General features: G+C 35.6%; 1 protein-coding gene across 1 annotated transcript in view; it reads left to right on the forward strand.

The window, feature by feature from the left end:
- LOC104000536 (uncharacterized) overlaps window positions 1–18,647 on the forward strand; it is a 58,076-nt gene that overhangs the window by 31,836 nt on the left and 7,593 nt on the right. The window contains exons 15-19 of the mRNA XM_018824350.2: window positions 2,591–2,777; window positions 13,299–13,549; window positions 16,097–16,189; window positions 16,271–16,372; window positions 16,553–16,913. Coding sequence (XP_018679895.2) covers window positions 2,591–2,777; window positions 13,299–13,549; window positions 16,097–16,189; window positions 16,271–16,372; window positions 16,553–16,913 — 994 coding nt within the window. The remainder of the gene's footprint in view (window positions 1–2,590; window positions 2,778–13,298; window positions 13,550–16,096; window positions 16,190–16,270; window positions 16,373–16,552; window positions 16,914–18,647) is intronic.

Genomic DNA, 18,647 nt, shown 5'->3' on the forward strand with positions numbered 1-18,647 from the left:
CCATTGTGAGTTTCTAATAAACAAGAAGTTACAAGACAAGTTAAGAACATGAAGTATAGAATTTAATACAATAAAATCTGAAATTACCATTGTGCCTTTTCTTGCTATAGAAGAAAGTGATCCATCAGCAACTTTTAGTTTAGAGTTTCCAAGACAAGGTGTGTAGGAGGAACAGTGATTACAATAGGCACTTGGGCGCTCGCCTAGGCGCTTGGGCGAGGCGAGGTGACCCCGAGCGCCTCGCTTCATTTCTAGGCAGCGCGCTTCAAAGAGGCGCCGCTTGGGCGCTCGCCCGAGCCTAGGCGCCGGATGCTTCGAGCGAGCGCCTGGGTTATATATTTTTATATTTTAGCGTCTTACTTTGCTCGGGCGAGCGCCTAATGCCTCGGGCGTTTTTGGACCTTGGCGTCTTTTGGTGCCTAGCACTTTTTAAATCACTGATGAGGAAAACAAGTGTGAAAGGCTAGTCATATGGTTTGTTGCACTTGAATCTATGATCCAAGGAGCCTTAAGACCGAAAGAGGCAGATAAGGCTGTTAACAATTACCTTTCTTAGTCAAAGAGGAAGCTAATGAAGGAGAAGGATTAGGATTTTAGGACTGGTTTAGAAACTTAAACAATTGCTCAATTTGTTTCTTATTGAATAGAGCCGTTTTGACTCCTTTAGAGGTGTTGGCAGATTGATTATCTATTTAAAATTCTTAGCTATTAGCCTTATCTAGAACTCGATTGTTCTTCCGGTTTGTTAGTTTTCCATGTATCATCCAGCAAGTTTCTCTTATGTGTGTTAGTTTATTACAAAAATAACACCATAATTTTCTTTTATCATCTCCCTTCCTTTATTTATGTTTCATAACATTAGCAAAAGAATTAATTTCAGTTGTCATAGTTAGTACATAATTTTTCACAACTATAGATGGAGTGGAAGATTGTATCATGACTTGTATTCTACTTTCCTCCCTCCTAACTTAGGAGAATATAGTTTGGGGAGTTGGCAATGGATCCTTCCCCAATATCTGTCCGCAAACTTCATCTATTTCTTTGTTTAAACTTGCCAAAAACTAAAATGCTCGATCCCTCTCAAGCATTTTTATGTATTGAACACTATCAGCAACACATGACCACTCAAAATCATAAAAAATATCAAGCTCTTGTTACAATGTCTTCAAGATATTAAAGTATTTTGTAACACTAGTATTACCTTGTTTAATCTCTTTGATCTTGTTTGTGATATCAAATACTTGGCCTGAAATTCTCATATTTGAATATATCTCGACCACATCATCCCATGACTCTTTTGCTATTAGTAAAAATATATATGTTTGGCTAATTTCTGGTTCTATATAGTTTATCAACCATGATATGATCATGGTATTTTTAGAATCTCATACTTCGAACTTGGAATCATCCTCTGCAGGTGTCGTTGTTTTGGTCAAATAGTCGATCTTTCTTCTTTCTCGAATATACAATTTTATGGACTGAGATCAATAAAGAAATTTTTGTCCATTGAGATTATACGTTGTAATCAGCAAGGATAGATTGTCACCTAAGCTGCTTGTTGGAGATGGAGGCATTGGTTTCATCTTCTCTCCTCCAAACATAGTAGCATAGGTTTCTCATAAGCAAACAAAGAAGTAGTTGGGGCTGATTTGGACAGTGACAGAATTGAGGACTTTCAGCAATTAAGGTTGAAAGAAAGAAAAAAAATGATTCCTATAGAACCCAGGCTTTGATACCGTAAACACAAGAGAATATAATTTTTCTCATTCATTAATCTTTTCTGTATACAAAGGAAGACATATATAGGCTAATTATAACCTGTACAACTAATGAAAATGATTATGTATAATATTTCATTCTAATTTATTTCCTATAATATGGGCTGATTTGATACAGACTGAGTGGTCCAAAACAAAGGATGAATTTTCTTAATTATGAGATTATAAAATATCTTAATTATGAAATTCAGAATCTCTTAATCATGAGATTTTTTACAAAGAGCATTAGTTAAGCAAATGATTATTTGTGTCTGTGTTTTCTACATATCGTATTCCTTATCACAGTAGATGGAATTCTCTGATTCTAGCTTCTAAGTGGCCCTAACCAGCTGATGCAGAGTCTGATACAAATAAGATGAACTTGCTTTAATCACATTGGAAGCAAATTAGTTTATATACATATCTTGGGACTTGTTATCAATAGGTTTGGATAAGTTTCAAAATGCAGGACCAATTCAACTTGTAAATACATTGTCTAAAAAAAACTGGAACATTCCTAGGTGGTTCAGGATCTTGGAATGCTTTTCAATTCCTTTCCATCAGATTTACTCCTTGTTTAGGCATCTAACATGTCATAAAGTTTATAGTGGTATCCCTTTTGTTTTATGATTTTCTTAGTTTAGCAGTCTCCACACTAATAATTTTTTCAAGCATCAATAAGATGAATTGTTTGGTTTGTGCTTTTTTTTCAAGCATCAATAAGATGAATTTTTTCAAGCATCAATAAGATGAATTTTTTCAAGCATCAATAAGTGGTATCCCTTTTGACCAAATGCCTATTTTCATAAGTCTAATTGCTTTGTGCTTTATAGATGTGTTTTTGTAGATGCTGGAGTTGCACCAATTGATCTGGAAACCAAGAGAAAGAAGGAGGAAATGAAAGCCCAAGAAGCTCAAAGTAGGGCATTTGCTGAGCATGGAGAGTTGGCACTTATTGCAGTTGATAGCCCACAAGTTGCCACAAGTGATCGAATCTCCTTAAGGCCCCCAACGCTTCAGGTGATCTGATAAGTTTTACCAGTTATTAAGTTTAAATTCCTCAGTGGTAACAATAATTAGCACCCAACCTTCTCTAAACTGATTTAAATTTTAACTATTTGTTTCCTAATAGCAGCAGGCTACTAAATTATATGTGTTTTAGAAATTGGTTGCAGAGATACCTGGGAATGGCCAATGTATAGTTTTTGGTTGTCATCATTGTTAGTTTATCTAGGAAAGAACAGCATTTGTGTTAATGGCTGATAACTCATTGATTCTAGGCACAATTATTTATTACATGATCTAAGTACTATAAGCCACTTAGGTACACAATGAATTTTGGAAGAATTAACTTACATTTCACAGAAATACAGAAGTTTAACTATATTATAGCTGATCATAACCTGAGTTCATGTTTGCTATAATGACCCAACAAGGGCTTCTCAAATGTCGTTGTGGTCCAGAAGGTTTCTTCATGTGCAAAGTACATGATTATGTATTAGATCTCTCTATTGCTGATTGCAAGTAATAACTTGATGTATGATTAAAGGTGCAATCTCAACTTAACTCATCAAATCAATCTTGTCTATTGTGGACAAGCATATGTTTATATTGTAAAACAATTTAAGACCTAAATGTGTTTCTAAAACACCAAAATAGAAACACAAAGAACTAATGGGAAATTACTAATATGAAAATTACATATGTCCTGCCATTATTGTTGAGAATTTCAGAAATGGTTTCTCTTAGTATTTTGGCACTTGTTCACAATTCTCAGTTTAGATGGTAAAAAAATTCTTAAAATAGAGACAGAGCCCAGGGATAAAAAACTCATTTATATATAGACGTTCTACCATCAAGAACATTTTTCTCCATTATCATCAACCTCCATAACGTTCAAGGATTAATTCAAGTTCAAGATGTTTGGACCATAATGAATAAAGAAATTTAATAATAATGAATGGAGAAATTTAATATGAGAATAGTTGCATAATAAATGAAGAAATTTAATGAGAATGGTTACATTCTCCGACTTAGTCCATATGTTTAATTTAATGACAAATTAATCTTATCGAACCAAATACATGAATCATAGCGATAAGTCCTCTAAGAGCAAGTATTATCATCCATGTATTACAATGTACTTAGTTTCTCAAGTATTAATTCTAATGTGGTAACATTACTTAATGAGCAAACTTTATCTTTATTCTTGGTTTAGTACAAATATATTTTCTCAAATAAATTAATGTGCACATAATTTGAGAAAACATCACAATATATAAGAGTTTCAATAATAAATACAATTACAAAGTGAAACCAAGTCATATTTTCTCTACATAATCCTTGAATTTTAAAGGTGGTATGCCCTTAGTCAAAGGATCAGTAATCATTAATTCAGTGCTAATATGCTCAACCACTCCAATTTATAAAGAGCCCCTTCTAGGTAACCCTCATGGATTCTCATGTAAAGGCTTAATGGGTATTGGATCCCCGTCCAATAATCACTTCAAGCTTCATGCTTTATTGGGTCTTACCCAATTGATCCATTAAGAAGTTAAAAGAGGTTTATTAGATATCACATATTCAATTTCCTATTCATCGCATCATCCACCTATGTGTGTAAACCTCTAGGCCCAATACTGAGCTGGCCATAAGTTGTACTTGTCAGAACCCCTTCTCACTCAGAACTCCTTCTAACTAAGTGAATTATGATCTCTATAATAATTTACTCACTCAACTCATTGACTATAGATGTACTAGGCCATTACGTCATCGTCCATAAAGGGGATTTAATCCATTAGACCTAATTGCCCTCAGTTACCGTATATCTATAGTCCCTTATCCATCTAATATCTCAAAGATCGTATATTGAGCGTAGTGCTGTCAGGTTTATATGGAATCCATCCGAGTCTCACTCTTATCAGATTCTCCCAAAGAACTCCTTATCTCTCAATCCGATCGACCCTAGCCACGGATTTGCTTGAGTGAGAACACACGAGATATTCCTCTCCTAATACCGAGCGTAGATAATCCTTTATTGACAATTGTCTTCGTAAGGTTGGTTGCTATTCCCAATGACCGACTGTACTAGATTTGGAATTTCTAGACCTATAAGTCCAGTATCAAAGAATGAAGGACTCAAACAAAGCATCCTTGGTGTCTCAAGTCCAGGGAGAAAATATACAATTAAGACTACAGAATCGTTGTCTGACGATGAGGTATCATTAACATCCAATATTTTATAAGCGGATCATTTAGTAAACTTATTCTCTAATGAACACGTGCACTATATTCTTAGTGTCCCCACAAAAGCAACTATGAGACTAGTTGTCTCCATCATATGGATGGATATATAGTACACCGATCTGTCCGGTTATCTCGATGTCTTTCTCGAGTAACATATAATCAGGAATATTTAGGATCTGTGTTTAAAGAGAATTGGTCTCATTATCATGATCTCGTCATGGTCAAATTTTCATTGCATAAATTCAAGGACATTATAATATATATTTATCATGCAATTTAGAGTGAGAAAATAACATTATTAACCAAAAGAGATTGTGCAACGGATCACAAGTGTCATCACACACGTGATTGGCTTGTATGACACTTGTAATTAACAATCTCCCACTTGACTTAAAGATAATTACCTACGTGCCTGATCCCCATCAGACCCAAGTGACGCTCAAAGATAATTTGAGATAATGGCTTCGTCAGTGGATTTGTAATATTATCCTCGGATGGAACTCTTTCTACTGCTACATTACCACGTGTTACGATCTCTTTGATCTAATGGAATCTCCTTAGAACGTGTTTGATTCTAATTTGGTGGGGTTGTGTCTTTTAATGTGGGCAAGACAACCCGAAATCTTAACAACCTTAAGATCAAGCTTCTTTCTTTTCCATATCTCATATGGTGTATACACTAGTACCTTAGATGGAATTCTATTAAGAAGGCAAGCTGCGGAATCTAGAGCGTATCCCTAGAAAAATTTTGGTAGGTCGGCGAAACTCATCATGGACCACACTATATCTAATAGTGTGCGGTTTCTCTTTTCCGATACACCATTGAGCTGAGGTGTACGAGGAGTCCATTGAGATAGGATCCTATGGTCATTGAGGAATTGGGTAAACTCTGTACTCAAGTACTCTTCTCCTCGATCTGATTAAAGAGTTTTGATACTTTTTTTAATCTGGTTTTTTACCTTATTATTGTATTCTTTGAATTTCTCAGACTTTGGACTTGTACTTTATTAAGTACATATGTCCATACTTAGAGAAATAATTAGTGAATGTAATGAAGCTTGAGTAACCACCTTTGGCCTGAGTTGACATAGGATCACATACATAGTATGCACGAGTTCTAGCAACTCAGTTGCTCTCTCTCCTGTTCCATTAAATAGAGAGTTAGTTAATTTTCCTTCAAGGCAAGACTCACAGGTTGCATATGATTCATAATCAAATGATTCTAAGTATTCATCCTTTAGCAACCTTTGAATTCTACTCTCGTGGAGATAACCTAGCCTACAATGCCATAAGTATACGTTATTCATGACATAAGGAGCAATATCTAATATAAATAATCCATTGTTTAAGGTTCCCTTACTGATGATCTCATCATCCAAAATTAATGAACAACTATTGTTCTTAAAAAACAAGCTTGTATTCGTTATTTGTCAAACAAGAAATGAAAATGATGTTTTGATGATTGAAGGAACAAAGTAGCATGTATCTAATTTAAGAAGAGCTCCACCAAGCAAATGTAAGGTGATCTCGCCAATGGTAATAACTGCAACCTTTGCGTCATTCCCCATCCTTAAATCCATCTCGCCTCTTGCCAATGTCCTTGGCTTTGCCAGAACCTTCAACAAATTACAGATATGAGATGCACTACCGGTATCTAATACTTATGCATAATCATAACTTTTTGACAAATTGAGATCAATCATGTACCTGAAGCTTCTCCAAGCTTCTATTTTGCCTTTTCTACAAGGTATTCCTTACAGTTTCTCTTCTAATACCCATCTTTCTCACAGTGGAAGCACTAGCCTTTGTCCTTCGCTGTCTTTTTTAGCAACCTTTGCCTTGCTCAATTTGCCCTTGGCCTTACCCTTCTCAAGGGACTTCTTTTCCTTCCTTTTCATTCTGGTCTCACTAACATGGAGAATTAGCTTATCCTTTTTGGTGGGCTCTTAGCCTCCCTCAACATATTAAGGAGCTTTGGGAAAGTCACCTTAAGCTTATTCATATTAAAATTTATTATGAACTAGGAAAATGAATCTGGGAGGGACTGAAGTATGAGATCCACATATAAGTTATCCTCTAAGACCAATCCTAGACTCGTGAGCTTTTCAATTCATTCAATCATTTTAATGACATGGTTCTGAACCGATGCCCCCTCAGCCATCCTTGCATGGAAGAGACTCTTGGATATCTCATATGGTTGAGTCTTTCCCTCTTCCTCAAACAATTTACGAAGATGAAGGAGGATAGATCTAGTATCCATCTTTTTATGTTGTCTCTACAACTCGAGAGTCATAGAGGCTAACATTTAACATTGAGCTAGATTGGAATCATCTCATTACATCATGTAAGGAGCAATCTCTTCCTCAATCAGCCCTTCTCCAGGCTCGGGCATTATCTCGTCAAGAACATATGCGATTTTCTTCGCCATGAAAATAATTCTCAGGTTGTAAAATCAATCCGCATAGTTCAGACTAGTAAGATGGTTGACATCAAGTATAACACGTAAGGGGTTTGCAAACAATATTTTTTCTGAAAAATAAAGATGTAATAGAAAATTAATAGCATGTAGACTTTTGGATTTTTTGAAAAATTAAGATATGGATTTTTATCTTAATAAACTCTCACTATTTTCTCGCGAAACACATGACTCCCTCCAGCATGTGAATTGAAAATCTCCGGTAGATTTCTAGTTGGGATCAAGATCTAATTGGCATCTTAACATGATCTCGAGAGACTCGACCAATCATACTAAGCTCAAAGGGTAGACAACTCTTGTCAATCACAACTCCTTATGATTCTCGTCCTGTTTGGCCTTCAAACTATCATGGTCTCAAGGGACTCGATTAACCATGATGTTCGGTTAAGTCAATACCATCATTACAAGATGAGTTTGATTCGATGATATATCCTCGAGGGATGTAACCAAGTATACCATGACCTCAAGTCACTAGTGACATCTTTATATCGTAGGCAAGATCTTAAATCCCAACACAGGTGAGCCTCAAGGGACTTGACCAACTCAACCTATATCAAAAAATAATTTTCGCCTATAATGATGGAAGGTCATGTGGGTCAATCTCATTGTCTCACGTTTACTGACTTAATATTATTACCAAAGTGATTTTTTCGATTTGATTTGGTCTTATTGCTAAATATAATGCGTCACACATATATATAGCATATATATTTACATCACATGCAAATATATACCTAGTAGGTATAGAAATAAATAAATAAATAAATAAATATATAAATATATATATATATATATATATATATATATATATATATATATCTCCACACTAGATGATCATGGATTAGGAACTAACGTGATCAGGCCTGAGCCAAAAGGTTTGGTCACAAACCAAAAACCTATGTGTCTCGGCCAAGGTTCATAATATCGTACCGGTATTTCGACCTGGGCTCGGTACCGGTACGGTACGGTGTACCGAGCAGTACACCCAGGTGTACCGAGCGGTGTAGCAGTGCAGTGTACAGTGCTACAGTGCACCAGTACACTGTAGCACTGTACAGTGCACTGTACTGCTACAATGCGGACCGGTATTGGGCGGTCCGTGTATCGCTGGCCTGTCGGACCGGTACGTACCGCCCATACCGGGCGGTACAATTCGGTACGACAGACACTGGTCTCGGCACATCTCCATGCTTGGTGATCTTCTATCTCGTCCTCATCGATCCTACTGGTACCTCTATGCTTCCACCGCGCCTTCTTATGTAATTATTATTTAATTACAAGCATGTAGGCCCAAAATATATATTTTATACAAATAAAAAACCTTAATCTCATTAAGGGGAGATATAATTTGAGGGAGATAGAATTTTGTACATGTCGGATTTAAATAAGAGAGAGAGGGAGGCTTATAGGCCCCAATAAATTACCACACACATACATACACAAACATCCACTTATGGTCCATGATCATCTGCCTACAATATACATAGCATGTATATATATATATATACATATATATATATATATATATATACATATATATATATATATATATATATACATATATATATATATATATATATACATATATATATATATATATATATATATATATACATATACATATATATATATATATATACATACATATATATATATATATACATACATATATATATATATATTTATATTTATATATCAAACTAACTAGGTGATAATTAATTAAACTTATATTAACTATTAATCTAATTTAGGAAACCCTAGCCTCTAGGTAACCTTGGTCGCCAGGAATCCTTGGCCGCAAGGTAACCTTGGGTACTAGGAAGCCCTGGTCACTAGGAAAACTTGTCGGCCAATTAGAAAATTGGCCACCCATGTCATCGCCAGTGCTCTCAGCCAGATTGCAAGCCTCTAGGAACACTTCGTGGTAGCCTAAGTTTTGTAGAGAAATCTAGGTGGCGACATCACATGCGCAGCGAAAGAATATAAAATAAAAATCATAGATTTCCCAAAAGGTGTTTGTCATCATACGAAGATTAGTGCACAAAAACTTGTAAAACCGAAAACTGCATATATGAAAGATTGTGTTACCTAGGGAGATCGTATATTCCTGAATTCCTGCAGATCCGTGAGGGAGGATGAAGGAGGTCAAGTGTCCTCCTCTCTAACGGTGATCTACACGGTAGGGGCTGTGAAGATGCTCCTCAAATCGCTGTCTAAATCTCCACACTTGCTATTTGAGGAGGAGAAGAGGTGAGGAGAATAAGAGGTGGCAACTAAGAAGCCCCTAGCCTATGGGCCTTTGGTTCCCTCTTATTTATCGAGGTCCCCATACAACTTAACCCAACTGTATACTAGGCATAGTGTCGTTAGGCCCATACGGTTTCTACAAGTCTCGTTTTAATCAGAATCTCCCGGCGAAGCTCTTTCTCTCTCAATCCGAATGACCCTATCTAAGGATTTGTTTGAGTAAGAACACTTGAGATATTCTTCTCATGACACCGAGTGGGGATGGTCCTCTATGGACACTTAATGACCCTCTTAAGGTTGGTTGCCACTCCTGATAACCGGTTGTGCTAGATCTGGAACTTTTAATCTTAAGTCTGGTATCAAAAAGTTGAGTACTCATACAGGACATCCTTGGTGTCTCAAGTTTAAGGATCAGGTACACCATTAGGATGACGGAATCGCTGTCTGACAATGAGGTATCATCAACCATCCAATATTCCATGAGCGGATCAATCAGTGAACTCATTCTCTAATGAGCACTAGCACTGTAGCCCTAGTGTCCCTACGCGAGCAGCTATGAGACCAATCGCCTCCATCATATGGATGGGTATACAATATACCAGTTTGTCCGGTTATCTTGATGTCCCTCTCGAGTAACCTATGACTAAGATTATTTAGGATCTGTATTGAAAGGCGAATCGGTCTCATTATCGTAATCTCATCATGATTCGATTCCCATTGTATAGATCCATGGACATCACTATATATTTATGTATGTAACAAGCAATATAAAGTAATAAAATTTTAAATAATATAATAACAAAAAAACTGTGTGTCATGTCTCACGTGTCATCATTCATGTGATTGACTTGCAGGGCACCTATGACTAGCAAGTTTGTGCTGCCAGGACCATCGTAGCGACGCTCGACTTGGTCATCAGGACTATCTTGACTGCCAAGACCAGTTTATAGTCAACTCTTTGATGAGAAAACTATTGATCGTCTAAACATTACAGATGCCAAAACCGTATGCTGTCTTAACTTGAAATCGATGAAAAACGTAACTTGGTTACGAAAAACCAAGTCTAGATAAAAAAAATGGTCGTTACCTTAGGGAGCCTGGCTCTAATACCACTTTTGGAAAATGATGCATCACATGCATAGCAAAAACAAAAACAAAAAACTGTTCCTAAACAAAATAGCATCGGATCATCGGGAGATGATCGGAAGGCAAAAACTCAAAACCTCATTAAGAAGGGGTGAGACATTCTCACATAAGGTAACTCATATATCCCCTGACGCGTAGATCTTGGCTCGCTGGTTGAAGGAGCTCTCGCGAACTCCTCTCTAGTGGAAGTTCACACGGTGGACGGTGACGACGGCTCTCCTCGTGACGATGCTTCATCACGTAATAGGGCGGCGGCACTAGTGAGTAAGGAAGGGGCTGACTCTTTTGCTTATGACTCTTGGAGAACCACTCCCATTTATAGAGAGCCCCTTCTAAGTAACCTTGATAGATCCTCATGTAAAGGCTTAATAGGTACTGGATCCTCATCCAATAACTACTCTAAGCTCCATGCTCCATTGGGTCTCACCCAATGGATCCATTAAGAGGTTAAAGGAGGCTTATTGGATATCCCATATCTAATCCCCTATTTGTCGCATCATCCACCTATGTGTGTGACCCTTGAAGCCCAATACCGAGTTGGTCATGTGTTGCACCTATCAGAACCCCTTCTGACTCAGAACTCCTTCTGACTCAATGAATTATTATCCCTGTAATAATTCACTCAACTTATCGACTATAGACGTACTAGGCCACTACGTCATAGTCCTCAAATGGTACAGGGAGATCTAATCCATTGGACCTATCTACCCTCAGTTACCATGTATCTATAGTCCCTTATCCATCTAATATCTCAAAGATCGTATATTAGGTATGGTGTTGTCAGACCCATATGGAATCCATCCGAGTCTCACTTTTATCGGATTCTCTCAAAGAACTCCTCTCTTAATTCAATCGACCCTAGCTAGGGATTTGCCTTAGTGAAAACACACGAGATATTCCTCTCATGATACTAAGAGTGGATGATTCTTTATTGACACACAATTGCCTTCATAAGGTTGGTTGTCATTCATAATGATCAACTATACTAGATTTAAAACTTCGAGATCTATAAGTCCAGTATCAAAGAATGAAGTACTAAAATAAGACATCCTTTGTGTCTCAAGTTTAAGGATCAAATACACAACTGAGACTACAGAATCACTATTTAACGATAAGGTATCATTAACCATCCAGCATTCCATAAGCGGATCATTCAATGAACTTATTCTCCAATGAGCATCTGCACTATATATCTAGGGTCCCTACACAAGTAGTTATGAGACCAATTGCCTCCATCATATGGATGGATATTTGGTACATCGGTTTGTTTGGTTATCTCGATGTTCTTCTCGAATAATCTCTGACTAAGAATATTTAGGATCTGTGTTTAAAAAGAATGTGTCTTATTTTCATGATCATATTATGATCCAATTCTCGTTGCACAAATTTAAGGACATCACAATATATATTCATCATGCAATACAGAGTGAGAAAATAATATTATTAACTACAGAGATTGTGTAGCGGATCACAAGCGTCATCACACACGTGATTGGTTTGTAGGCCACCTATAACTAGTAATCTCTCTCTTGACTTAAAACCAATCACCTATGTGCTTAATCCCCATCAGACTCTAGTGACGCTAAAAAACAATTTTAGATAATGGCTTCATTAGTGGATCTTTAATGTTATCCTCAGACGGAACTCTTTCTACTGCTACATTGTCATGGGCTACGATATCTCTGATCAAATAGAACCTTCTCAGAACGTGCTTGATTCTAATTTTACCTAGATGAACACCTGAGGTTTTTACATCTACCACTAGGCAAAATTAGCTAAGTCCATGACACAACGATCAAATCGGCCATTGGGATATGTTGTAGCTTGTTAAAACCTCCTTCCTTTCTCTCTTTCACTCAGTCTCACTCAGTCTTGTGAATTTATTGGTTGATCAGTTGTTTTTCTTATATTTAATGTGATCAAAGTCTAATTAGTGATAATCAATGTTATTTTCTTGTAAATCCAATTAGGGGTCATTAGGTATAATTTGGGGCTCTTTATATCTTGTTCTTAGTTATTTGATTATGAATTTATTGATTGATTAAGTGTTTTTTTTTTATTTAATAAGATTTTACTCTGATTAGAGCTAATTAGTGTCATTTTCTTACTTTTAGAGCCAAACCCAATTAAAAATTGTTAGATATAATATAGGGCTAATCACAGCTTAACTACACTTTATTCCTTGATGGATCTGAAGTGATAAATTCAATTTTTTCATCCTTATAACCTAGAATTTCTTGTCATTTATGACTATATTGAAAATGCCATTTTAACAAAATTATGGGATGGACTTTTGTCATCCCCAGTTATTTTATCAGCTTGTTTTAATGTCATGTTTTAGTGGAAATGCCAATTTGTACTTGCAATGATGAAAATCGAGTATCAAGTCCCAATTTATTCTAATACATCAATGTGTCCATTCATAGGTAGTTCGATTAGCCTCATTTCAGGATGCTCCTTCTATACCACCATTCATAACATTGCCCAAGCAGCACAAAGTAGATGGGGAAGATACAGTGTTGCCAAAAGAGATGGAAGAAAAAAAAGTGAATGAAGTTGCTGTCGCTGGAGGAGGTGTATCTGTAGCAGCTACTCGTTTTCCTCCAGAACAGAAACGCCCCATCGGGCCTCTTGTTGTGGTTGGAGTTAGAGATGGGGTTCTTTGGCTTATTGACAGGTGAGATCACATTCTTGTTGATTGAAACCTTAAATCTGTTGACACATTTTATTTCACATATTGGATCTGACCAGAAACTTGCATTGTTAGTTTGTCTAGACAATACATATAATAGATTACTTCAAAGTTCAATATTTTTATTGAACTCTCAATTTCTTGTTGTAAGTTTCAACCATGCATCCAAATTTTAGAAAATAACTTAATGCCATTCAGTTTCACAATATGAAGAAAAAATACGAAAGCTTCTTTTTGGAACTCTTACTGTCTTGCCACAAAACTATTTGAACATTGAAGAAGGTCTGCCATACCGAAGCATACCGCCCGTACCGGGCGGTACGTACCAGTCCAACAGGTTACCGGTACGCGGACCGCTCGGTACTGCTACAGTATGAAAAAAATATAAAATTGTTCGGTACACCAGGGTGTACTGCTCGGTACGCCCTGATGTACTGCCCGATACACTGGTACCGTACCGTACCGAGCCTGGGTCGAAACGTCGGTATGGTACGGTACGGCGAACCTTGCATTGAACACTTCCAAAGTTATGATCAATTCATAAAAATATATAAACATGAAAGTGCTATAAGAAAACTCATAGCGCATCACATAATTGGTTGAATATTATTGCTCCTACTAGGCAAGCATTTTAGAGCATCAAGCAATACCAAAACAAAGACTGCTAACCTAATAGAACATCTAACATATCTGTAATGGCTCTAAAACTTTATTATTCAAAATAGGTTTACTTGGCAGCTTGAAACTTCAAAATTGTCAAGGCTAGCAAACTTTTTAAGGTAGACCTGATTAATACTTTTAATTATAATTTTGTCTAAAAATGTTTTAATGTCATTCAAACTAATGTGCTTTAATTTGATTGAATATCAGAATATCAGAATTATAATTTCATTGAACATCTTTTGCCCAATTTTTGGCCCTAAAGATTACAGTCTGATGGTGGACCATGACATGACTGCTCCTAAAATTGAAAATATTTATAATCTGATTTGCCGCTAAAAGGAACCATGGACGTCATAAGAAAATAACTGCATATGATATTATCACACATTTTTGGCCACTAATTTATACGATTTACAAATGAGAGCTAAATTCTCCTCCATGTAGATGAGGCATAGTAATAAATAATTTTTTGCTTTTTTTTTATGTTCACCTACTTCAATCAGATAGGCCATGTGTATCATTATTTTTCTTATTTTTTTGTTTAATAACTTCTTTTCAGTACATAACATTATTAAATCGATGAGGTTTTGACTAACATACGTTGCGTAATTTAATATGATTTTGTTTTCATATGTTATTCTTTTTTATGAAAAAAGTGAAGTCATATATTGACAGTTTCTTGGAACTGAGGGAATGGTGCTAATTTTACAAATAGTGGATGTGTAAAAAAAGAGATTCTGAACTACAAATAAGACCATTATTTTGTGCTCCACAAATTCAGTGATGATTATATTTTGCTTTCTTAAAATACATGGGTTGTAGAGTTGAAAAATCATTAGATAGCAGCCTCAAAGGTTATGTTATAACAAAGAAATTGTGAAGCAAAATCATTAATCATTATATTACTTGCAAATCTATATTGTGTGTCCTAGTAGTTTTAGTGCTCTTTTTTAGAGGATAAGAACATTGTTTTTAGATGATATTTTTAACAAGGTTTTCAATTTTGAATATTGGATATGGAGGCAAGCAGTGGATGGAGAATGGAGGAACAGCAGTAAGTGGTGGTGGTTAGGCAACACAGAGAGATTTAGAGAAGGCTCATGTTTCACATGCCTTAGAGGGCATCGAGCCTCAGCATTAATAGAAATTTTATTATAGAACTGTTTTTCTTTAGACCAGACTAGATCACCCGAAATGTGGTAGTCCTACAGGTTCATGGACCAGTCCTGCGAAATTAATATCCTTGATTTTTATCAAATAGTTGTATGAAAATTGGTTAATGATCAAATGGCTTTCTTCAATTTTGAGGTTTGCCTTGTTATTCGTTTGTTTAAATAGCAAATTGTTCTGGAGATTCTGAAAGCAATGAGATAGCTGTCATATCGGCAGGGCTTTAGGTTTTCTCTCATGTTTTTCATTTTCTGTTTTGTTCACTACTCATGGATATACATCGGATGATCCATAGTAATTATACAGGTATTATATATTCAATAGCATGCTTTGGCAGTAGACTATGGAAGAAAATTTTTCTCATGAAAATATGTTGTAGCAACTACATTGCGAAATGTTTGTTAGAAATAGGTCTACTCTTGTTCTTATTTTATTACATATGCATAATGGAAGGGGGAGCACTGATTTTTATTAATTGACTTCATAATTGATTATGATTAGTAAAATTCCTTGTACCTCCTGTTTCACTTGATTGCCTTTTTCAATCCCAGGTCATCCATATGTTTGCTCGCTTATGTACATCTATTTGCTAATCAAATTTCATCTACCATGCAAAGAAACTATTAAGATCATAATTTTTGTGTCATCCAGTTTGTGTTTAGTAATTTTCTCCTGATGGCTGTGGTGATCTGTTATCAGGTATATGTGTGCACATGCCTTGTCTCTCAGCCATCCAGGTATTCGTTGCCGGTGTCTTGCTGCATATGGAGATGCAGTGAGTGCAGTGAAATGGTAAACCATTGTGATATGTATTCATATTTTATATTTAGCTTCTTTGAAAGAAGACTTGTGAGCATTTCCTCACCACTGCAGGGCAACCAGGCTTAGTCGTGAGCATCATGATGATTTGGCTCAGTTCATGCTTGGGATGGGATATGCAACAGAAGCTCTTCATCTGCCTGGAATATCCAAGAGGTTCGGATAGAAGGCTATTTAAAATATTTATTATCATCATCAGTGGCATGCCTTTTTTATATATGTTTTACTGCTTGTTTTGTGTTTGAGCATAAAATAGTCTACTCCTGATTGTGAAATTTGATACTGGTTTAGATTCAAGGGAGAAATTAAGGTCAAATTTACCCTGATTTCCTTCAGGTTAGAGTTTGAATTGGCCATGCAGAGCAATGACTTAAAGAGAGCCTTGCAGTGCTTGTTGACGATGAGCAATAGCAGGGATGTTGGTCAAGAAACTACTGCTGCAGATATCACTGAGATTCTCAGTCTCACTGCTGTTAAGCAGGAAAATCTTGTGGATGCTGTCCAGGGTATAGCAAAGTTTGCTAAGGAATTTTTGGACCTTATTGATGCTGCAGATGCCACAGGACAAGCTGATATTGCTCGTGAAGCTCTGAAAAGGCTGGCTTCTGCTGGATCTGTGAAGGGTGCTTTGCAAGGTCAAGTTTTGAGAGGGCTTGCACTACGGCTTGCAAATCATGGAGAGCTGACCAGACTTTCAGTACGTAAACAATCTTTTCTTCGATCACAATAAAAGTAATATCTTTTCGTTGATGGCATAGGCATATATATATAAGCAATAAACATAATCACACTCATAATATATACGTTGTGGTTCATGATTCTACTAAAATTTTGGCTTTACTTATGCAGATATATTATTTTTTAATTTCATCAGGATCATATCAAACTTGTGGAAATTGTTTTGCTGGTTATTAGGCTATTACATTCAATTAGATGCTCCTGGCCTCTAACAAGTACTGTATTGAAGGATATATTGTACAATACACTTGGATTTAAAGTACTTTGAGAAGAATTCAATGGCGAACATTAGATATAAACCCTTAATCTTCAGCATCTTAATTACATTTAGCTGTGCACATATAACACTAGAGTTTGCATCAATCAACATATATTGCTTTTATCCTTTCTCTATTTCTTACTTTCTTGGTTGTTACCTCTAGAGCATTTTAAAGGGATGGGAAGTCATTGTCATGCTAATAATTCCTCCATCTAATACTTAGCTATACTCACTTATCTCGACATTGATTATGTATTTCTAACTTTTAAGTTTATTAGTCCATACAATTGCTAATAATTACTTCATTGGAATTCTAAAAGGACCCTCAATATTTTTATATAATATAATTTATTTATTATCTCATATTGAATTTCAATGCTTGGTACCAAATATCCATTAAATATAATACACTAACAACTTCTTTGTCAAACTCAATAGTTATAAAATAATTTTGGGTTTAAATCAAGTTTCGCAATTTCGTATCGTACCGGAGTTTCAACGTTAGCTCGGTACGGTACGATATTGTATATCGAGCAGTATACCGAACGATATACCGCTCGGTATATATATATATAAATTCGGCGATGTCGCCTCGTTTATATATATATATATATATATATTCGCCGAAAAAGGCGACGTCGCGCCGCCTCGACAATGTCGCCAAAAAAGGCGACGTCACCGAAAAAGGTGATGCGATGTCGCCTTTTATATATATAAATAAATATAATTATATATAAATATAATTATATATATATATATATATATATATATATATGTATATATACCATTGTCGTATTTTTTTGTTTTTTGTAACCCTAAGAACTCTAACAAAAGAACCCATTACTTTTAGTATATAAACCATATTATTGCAAAAGGATGACATCAAAATGATATCATTTACATGTCACCCACTTTTTTGAGGTAAACGTGTTTATAAGATTATGATTTTGAGAAATATAGTGACAAAGCGAGTGACACTATGTTTCACCAATTTGCTTGTAAATTCTTCAATCATGTTTAATGCTCTAATGTGATTGTATATACAGCCAACAATAAAAATCACTCTCTCTAAACTAACAACATTTAGAATCTTTTTAATACCCTCTAACATAACATAAGATCAATATAATATGTTGCATATGAATTCTAATATAAATGTCACCTTTTTTTCTTGGAGTAATATACCTAAAAAAGAGGAAAATAAAAATGATAAGTGTCAAAGTATATACATAACATAATTAAAAATTTAAAACATTCAAAGCAAAAGTGATGTCAACTAAGACATTCTTGCTTCTGTTGTTTAATATAAATTAAACAATATTGTATATTCTAATTTTTGCTACAAACTTGTCAAGTAACATAGTTCATAATGAGCAATTTAATAAAAAAAATCATTATACTCCTTTGTCTCCTTTCGATTCATGCATTTGGCAT

Source organism: Musa acuminata, chromosome BXJ2-1 (assembly GCF_036884655.1).
Source record: "Musa acuminata AAA Group cultivar baxijiao chromosome BXJ2-1, Cavendish_Baxijiao_AAA, whole genome shotgun sequence".
NCBI lineage: Eukaryota > Viridiplantae > Streptophyta > Magnoliopsida > Zingiberales > Musaceae > Musa > Musa acuminata.